Genomic DNA, 8977 nt, shown 5'->3' on the forward strand with positions numbered 1-8977 from the left:
TATAAATAAACTCTTTTATTTTTTAACTTTAAAATTTTATATAAATATCATAAAATTTATTTTATCCTAAACATCATCATTAAAAATACTAAATTACCTAAATCACTATAACCTAATTTTTTCCACCAATCAAACTTGATGCTATATTATTTCGAATCATCTCCATAATTTCAAGAAACTCATCTCCAACTTTTTCAACTCCATTTTCAGCTTCATCTTCATCGCCATATCCTTTTTCTTCTTCAAGCTCAACGTCCATCTGGTCATATTTTTTAAACTTACGATCACTTGTAGAATAACGTCTAATGTAGTTATGCAGCGCCATTGTTGCAATAACAATTTGAATTTGTTTTTTATAGCTAAAACTAGGCATATCTCGTAAAATTTTCCATCTCTTTTTTCAAACTCCAAATGTACGTTCTATCACACTTCTAAGTGAAGAATGAGCATAGTTATATATTTCGTAGTATTCAGAAGGTCCATTAACACGACAAAATTCTGGCAAATGATATATTGCTCCTTTGTATGGTCCTAGATAACCTATCTTTTCTGGATAGCTTGCATCTACTAAATAGTATTTACCTGTATATTATTAAATGAAAGAAAACATGATAAGAAATTAAATCTATATATGTAGTATATAATTTAATCTTAAAGATAATCAAGTATTACCTGGTGGAGGTTTTGGAAAGTTCAACTCAAATGTACCAATTGCATATAAAAGTACTCTTGTGTCATGAGCTGTTCCTTCCCAACCGGCCAAAGCAAAAATAAATTCCATATCAAAATTACATGCAATCATAACATTTTGGGTTAGAATTTCCTTTCTACCGATAAATCGAATTTGGTCTTCAGTAGACACAATCACTGGCACATGAGTTCCATCTATAGCACCAATTGCATCCTATGATTAACATGATTAGAGCATCAATTTTGCAAATACTATAAGGCAAATCTAATACCAACACATGCAATGAAAGATAATAAATTTTTTTTGTAATTATTTATAATATTTTTCAAAATAAATAATATATAAATTACCTTAAAGTGAGGCCAATATCTATCATCATTTCTTAATTTTGTAGGCACTTCTTTAAAATCACGATCCTTTGGTTGTATGATGTCTATGGCCATTTTGCACACAGCTTGTAGCACTTCAAATTTTCGACTTATTGTTTCACCAGAATGTTGAAACCGCTCCTTAGTTGACTTATTTGAGTTTCTACCTCCTAGTACAAATAGAAACATTGCTAGCATTTCTAGAGCACTTATTCTCCTTGAGGTACATAAACCATAGTTTGTTTCCAAAATATAGCATAGTCTTTTGAAAACATCTTTTTTCATCCTAAACATGCTGCAACAACGACTATTATTCCCTTCTAATATCTCTTTAAGCCATTTACTTCTTGTTTGTGTAGAAATCATGCACGGTCTTTTATAGATATACTTATCATAATATTGTAAGACCAAACATGCTGTGGAAGTTAAAACTCGATCAAATTCTTCTTCTTTCTCTTCATCATAATAATTATATTAAAAAAAAGAACACAATGATTAAAAAAAGTAGAATAATATATCAAGAAATAAAAGTACTGTAATTTTTATTTGCAATAAAAAAGATCAAAACAAATGAATGTAAACAGCAGATACAACTCATTGTCCATAAAATGAATGTAAAAAAAATCTTAAAAAAGCTTTGTAAACAAATTGTCTCATTCTCCTCTTGGTTATTCTTTTCATTCATTAACCACGCAAGTTTGACTTCTTTATGCTTTAAGGCAACGAACAACTCTCTTTTATCTTTATCCAGGAAGAGTCGAGTTGCAAACATATAAATTTGTCCAAGTGGATCTATATCTGGTATAGCATCCAATTCTTCTATTGCTTGAATTATACTAGGTCCCAAAGTATCATTTTTATTGGAGCTCCTACGTTCCACAACTTCACAAAGTCTATCAATTTGGTGTGACAATTTCTGAGCACCTCCAACTTTTTTTGCTTTCTTGTTAGTATTAGCATTAGTAAAATTTTTCCTTTTTCTTTTAATGTTTATAACACTAGACTCAGGCTCTATATCAGAATCTCACTATCTTCAGGTTGTGTATCTTTCTTAATTGAAGAAGAAACTATTCTGAAAGATGGAGTCCAAGCATCTTCTCCTGTTGCAGTTGTTTTTAGAAACATCCTATCCAATGTTGCATCAAAATCTGGATGAATTCCTTCTTTTCTAAATTTTTTAGCCTTTGGAATAACCTACATAAAATATTGATACTTAGTATTAATTATATATATCAATATGTATGCTACTATACTTACCAAACTAAGCTTAAGAATACTAACCGCTAATTTTTTAGCCCACCACTCTTCACTTGCGTCAATTATTTTTTAGTACAATCCCATCCAAGTCCAGTCTCGTTCTCTTTCAATTGCTTCCAATTTTTCCAATCTACTTTTAACTGATCCCATTTGTTTCTCAATTGTTTTCTATTATATTCTTTTTCCGTAGCTTCTGTGAATTCAGCTATCAATTGTTTCCAACCTTTGGTATCAAAATGTGTGCCCGATTTGCTACCAGCTTTAATATTTTTCACACAAAAAGTACGAAAGATATCTACTAAATTTTTGTTCCATTGTGTAATTTCTTTTCCATCATTTTTCTCTTCAAATGTGATCAAATTCATTGTTGTATCCATCAAAACTTATCATATGATAACAAAAATTATTCCATAAGTTCAAACAAAAATTGAAAGATTGAAAACAAAGTGAATCATGAATTTTTAAGTCAAGTATACCTAAATACTTGTTATGTGTTATACAATAATAAACTTCATAAAGTATTATTATCAATTAATAAGACTAATAAACATACAATATTATTCTATTCTAGTAGGCCAATAATAACACAGAAACCAAATATATTAAAAAACAAAACAATAATAGGATAAATTAATTAACATTACTTGAAAAAAAACTACGAGAAACAATAAATTGATAATATGATTCATGAATGAAATTTTGAAGTTCTAATTGAATCAATTGAAACTTTATTTTGATACTAACTCAAATTTTAGAGACTAATAGTTTAAATATTTACTTGATTTACTCTCTGTACTAATATAAATAGAGTTATCATTAGTCAATAATAAAATTTGTATGTAATTCAATGTTAGGGGGTACGTCTATTACCCACCTATATATATTGGCTCACCTTTACAGATCACAAAAAATGGGACATATATCTCAAATAAACTACTCTTATGATTATATATCTATATTTACATATGTATATACATGTTATTATAATTTTGACTAATGTTCATGCAAGAGAAATTTTATGATTGGTTTTCATAAACCAAGTCAACCTCTTCATGTTTCAAAGAACAGAACAAAACAAACAAACATGATAGATCTACTGAAAAAATACAAAAATAACGCACAAAAAATAATATAAATAGATAGAAACTCATACCTAATATGTGATAGAAATATATTTGTGTTGAAATTTGTGAATATTAGGTTGAAAAATAAAAAATATATGAAGACTGTGTTAGAATTTGTGAAGGTTAGGATGAGAAGTTAGAAATATACGAGGATTTCAATGGCAATATAATAGCGGGAAATATGTGCGAAAAAATAAATAAAATTTGGTAAGCACAAGCCAGCTTTGAAAAGCTCCCGCTTAGGTACTTTCAAAAGCACCCATAACTTTTAAAAGCAACAAGCACAAGCACTTGGGCTTTTTAATTTACCAAACGTAAAATGAGGTGCTTGTGCTTTTTAAAAGCATAAGCACCTCTTGAAAAAGCTTTACCAAACTAAGCTTTACGTTCACGCTGCATTACACATAAACCGCTACTACCTGTAACGGTTTATGCCCAGGCCTCCTTCCATAGAAACGGTTGTGCCTATAGCAGTTTCTGTTCAAAGCTATCTTCCAAGTAAACTGCGGCTGCCAATAGACGTGCTCCTTTAAATCGCTACTGCCAATAGTGCTTTCTATAGTAATATGAAAAATTACATTTCGGTATTGACATTTGGAAAGTTGTATTTGAATAAATATGTTCTTCAAACAATTTATTTCAGTGAATTGCCAAGCATTCCAACATGAAATTTGAATATTTGACACTCGGTAGGATTGAGACAGGATGAGCCATTTTCACTCCTTCATATTCGGGATAATCTTTAATTATTTTAAAAGGCTAAATTTCTAAGACAAGTACTATATTATTTTTTTCTAAAACTGATTATACTTTTATAATTCAAAGAGAAAAAATTTTAAATAGAAAAGTATCATTTTTATTTTTAATGTTTGGGATAGTTCTATTTATATTCCTAACATTTTTTTTTTGTGACTATTTATATTCCTAACATTTAAGTTGTCTTATTTATATCTCTAACGTTTGTAAAAATAATTCAATATTATCCTGCTATCAATTACACATCATAAACTTTAGTTGGAGTTCTAAAAATCTCCTATTGAAGTTAGAATACATATGTCTCGATGATCCACTCTAGATAATAACTCATCAAAAATTGAAACTAATTCCTACAACATTTACATAATTCACTTTTTTAGGGATATAATTGAACATGAACACAAATAGTGGGTACAATATTAAAATCGAACACATTCAAGTGAGATCTAATTAAGATGAATACATTTAAGTGAGAATATTTGAAAAATACAATCTGATTTGTTAGTATAATTAATGGCAGGATAACATTGAATTACTTTTACAAACATTAAGGATACAAATAGAACGATTTAAACGTTAGGAATACAAACAGAACTTACTCCAAACGTTGAGGACAAAAACGATACTTTATTCGATAAAATTTTAACATAACTATTATATTTATTCGTAGGATCCATTGAAATTAAATTTCTTTCAATTCTATAATTAATAATCCTGTGATAAAAGCATTTAAATAAAAACATTGTTCATCTCGAAAATAATAATTAAAATTTGAAATGTTAAAATAATCTAAGGCGACTTTGAATGAGGAAAACTAAAGATACTTTGTTATAATATAATCATCATTGATCATCACTTTTATGCATAGTTGTTAGAATCGAATCGGTGATCGAACCGGTCAGACTACTTCACTAGTTCAACCGATAAGTCACTGGTTCAACCAGTTAATCCGATCTCACATAAGTAAAACATATAAAATAGCTAAAAGCTTAAAAATTAACATTTGAAAAAATATGTCTCCAATAACATTTTAATAAACATTAAGTCTCAAATCCTAAAAATAAGTAATACGAAAATAAACATAAATTTTGTTAGTACTATTACATAAACAACTCAATTTAACACAATGAAAATAACAATTCATGGATTATATCCAATGAGTAACTTCAAAGTTTGGATATCTTTCTTTATCTGACAAATCTGGAGCTACATCCTGATTGGTTTCATTCTGATTTGTATTTTCCACAGAATTATTATTAGCTTCATCATCATCTCGATCATCTTCTGAATTCAATTGATCTAGCATTTTAATAATGTTTCACAAATCATAATCAATAATAAGGCAAAATATTTGGTTAAAGCATCACAAAATCATCCCTAACAAAAATATACCCAAATTATCTAAAGCTGATTGAAGAGACATATTTGCAAGATAATTCCATAAAGCATCAACTTTTTCAGGAGTTAAAAATGGTGGTGAATCTTCCATTATCCATTCCGAATGATCCTCAAATGCATCAAGACAAATAGGATCATAACTTTTCTTTCTCATTCGGTTCCTATATTACCAATTAACTTGATTATTCTTATTATGACTAAACATTTAAAATAATGCCTTCAAGAAAGAATAATAAAAAGTACCTTTGTTGTAGCCTTAAGTTGTAATGAACATAAACAAGATCATTAAGCTTTTGATGCTCTAACCGATTCCTTTTCTTTGAATGAATGTATTCAAAAATGCTTTAGTTACGCTCACAACTTGAAGAACTACAAATTTGACTCAAAACACAAATCGCTAACTTTTGCAAGTTTGGTGCTCCACATCCATAAGATTCCCACCATTGATCTTAACATAAAAAGAAAATACTATATCACAATCATAAAAATCAAATTATAAACATATCATAATCATAAAAGACTAATTTTAATAAAAAATTTACCAGGCATCACTGTGCTTCGCTCACGTATTGCAGACTATCTTCCAAAGTCTCCATCAGCATTCTTAAAGATTCTCATCTCACTTGTCAATTTAGAATTCAAATCTGCATCATCGTAAGTATATCTCTCAATGACATCTAGTAACTTAAACAAAGCTTCAGCAGTTTTCGAGACATGAGAAGCATCAACTGACTTTAGAAAAATAGTTCCTTTAGGGCAATAAACCAAGAAATTAATTAAAGTATGCCTACAACGATCAGTCCATCCATCGGCCATGATAGTACATCCAGTTTGTTTCCAAATCTCACGATAATCTCCAATCATCTTCTTTACATCTTCAACCAATTTACTCAGCAAATATTCACGAACTCTTCCATAATTTGGCCCTTTATACCCTGCACCCATGTTTGCAATAGCATCGATCATCGGCTGATAATAAGCTAAATTAACTGCATTAAATGGTACAGAGGCATCTATCATCCATCTTGCAATAGAAATATCACACTTCTCCACAATTTCTTTGCTTTGGAGAACACTTTTGATAGTTGGTTGAGCTCCAGGTGTTACTGCCGATGGAAAAAAAGATTGTAATCCCTTAAGTTGTTTTTCTTTTCTAGAGCTAGGTGCTGGAAGTTTTCATTTTTGTTGTTGTCGCATCTCATTACGTTCAATCTCATCGAATTCCCTTTCAACTTCATTACAAACATTATAACTTTCTGCATATTCTTCTTGAGTTTTCCTTTTCTTGGTTCGAAGATCTTCAATATTTTGATTAAATTGGTGTCTCACCACAGCTGGCACCTTTTGACATGCCTCAATATCTCTGTCTTTTCCAGCCAAATAATGCTTAACACTATTAATTCCTCCACCCCTAATACGCTTCTCGCAATAAATACATAACAGAACAGTTTTTTCTTTATCCACAACTTGTTTACAATGGCCCAATGCAGGATCAGTTTTTCTCAGTGTTATTAGAATCAGACCGAACCGCCAGGTCGGACTAGAAACCCGGTGAACCGGTGACAGAGCCAGTCGAGGTGAACTTGTTGACCGGATAAGGAAGTGAACTGGGAAGACCCAGTTTGAACTGGCCGAGTTTGACCAAAACCGGTGAATCGGTGGATTTCATTTAACCCAAACTGGTTCGAACTCTTTTTTTTTCTTCACTTGAAACGACGTCGTTTCGATTAAAATTTTAAAAAAAAACTAAATTGAGTTGAAAGTAAGAAACCCTAGCTCGAGCCTCCATCCGCTTTCCCTGTTTTCTAAACCCATTCCTTTTTGCCCATGAGAAAGACCACTTGAGAGCTGAGAGTCTGAGACAGAAAGTGTGAGAGAGTGAGAGAGACCCGTTCAGCTAACGTCACCACACCCAGCTCACCGTGCTGACAGTCTCGCAACCGCACCACCCATCACAGCCAGCGCCACCTCCATCGAATATTCAAACGTCGTCGGCTCCTGTGTGTCCGCCGCCTCCTGTGTGTCCATCACCACAGCCTACTACTACTGCTCGTCGTCTCCTACTATTGCTACTGCTCGTCACCTCTGGTCTCCCTCTTCTCTGTCGGTTGTGCATCAGCCAGAGCCAAGTATGTATTTTTATTTTTTTAAAATTATTCAATATTTCAAATTTTCAATAATTTAGTATTTTAGTTAGAATTAATTGATTAATGATGTTGATTATGTATGTTGATTTCTATTAGAATTTAGATTATTGATTGTTCAATTTTTTGTAACATATTCTTGTTATATATGTTGATTATCTATGTTGATTTCTGTTTGATTTCTCTTGATTATTGATTTATGTTTGATTTCTGTTTAGTTTGTTGATTATCTATTGTTGTTAAATTGTTGATTGTTGATTATCTGTTATATATGTTGGTTGTTGTTGTATATTATTGCTAGTAGTTAGTGGATTGTTGTTGTATATTATTCCTGGAGATTAGTCATTTAGTCCCGGTTGATTAGGAATTTAGGATGGTTTCATCTAATATACCATCAGAAACACCAACTTCCCAGGAACAATGATCAACTCCTGATGCAATAATTGGAACCCAAAAAAATAGTAACAGAGAAAAAACTGATCCTATGTGGGGCCATTATAAACAAGTTATGGATAAAGGAAAAATTATTCTGTTATGTATTTATTACGAAAAGCTTTTTAGGGGTGGAGGAATTAACAGGGTTAAGCATCATTTGGCTGGAAAAGGCAGAGATATTGACGCATGTCAAAAGGTGCCTGATGCACGAAAATTACTTCACACTATGTAATTCCGCACAACTAACCAGCAAGTGCACTGGGTCGTCCAAGTAATACCTTACGTGAGTAAGGGTCGATCCCACGGAGATTGTTGATTTGAAGCAAGCTATGGTTATCTTGCAACTCTTAGTCAGGATATTAATTTGTGGTTATCAATTGACTTGCAAATGAACAAGAGAGCATGAATTAAAGGTTACTTGTTATGCAGTAATAGAGAATATGTTAGAGTTTTGGAGATGCTTTGTCTTTTGAATCTCTGCTTTCTCCCTGTCTTCTTCTTCACGCACGCACGTCCCTCCTATGACAAGCTGTGTATTGGTGGATCACCGTTGTCAATGGCTACCATCCTTCCTCTCAGTGAAAATGGTCCAAGTGCGCTGTCACCGCATGGCTAATCATCTGTAGGTTCTCGATCATACCGGAATAGGATTTACTATCCTTTTGCGTCTGTCACTACGCCCAGCATTCGCGAGTTTGAAGCTCGTCACAGTCATCCAATCCCAGAATCCTACTCAGAATACCACAGACAAGGTTTAGACTTTTCGGATTCTCAAGGATGCTGCCAGTGGATTCTAGCTTATAC

At 31.8% G+C, this 8977-nt stretch overlaps 1 protein-coding gene across 1 annotated transcript in view; it reads right to left on the reverse strand.

Annotated features, from left to right (window-relative positions):
• The window catches only part of LOC107615152 (zinc finger CCCH domain-containing protein 65-like), an 8576-nt gene extending 8251 nt beyond the window's left edge, over positions 1-325 (reverse strand). Inside the window, exon 1 of the mRNA XM_021111761.1 lies at positions 180-325. Within this exon, the coding sequence (XP_020967420.1) occupies positions 180-325 (146 nt within the window). The remainder of the gene's footprint in view (positions 1-179) is intronic.

The sequence above is a fragment of the Arachis ipaensis genome, chromosome B09 (assembly GCF_000816755.2).
Source record: "Arachis ipaensis cultivar K30076 chromosome B09, Araip1.1, whole genome shotgun sequence".
Taxonomy (NCBI): Eukaryota; Viridiplantae; Streptophyta; class Magnoliopsida; order Fabales; family Fabaceae; genus Arachis; species Arachis ipaensis.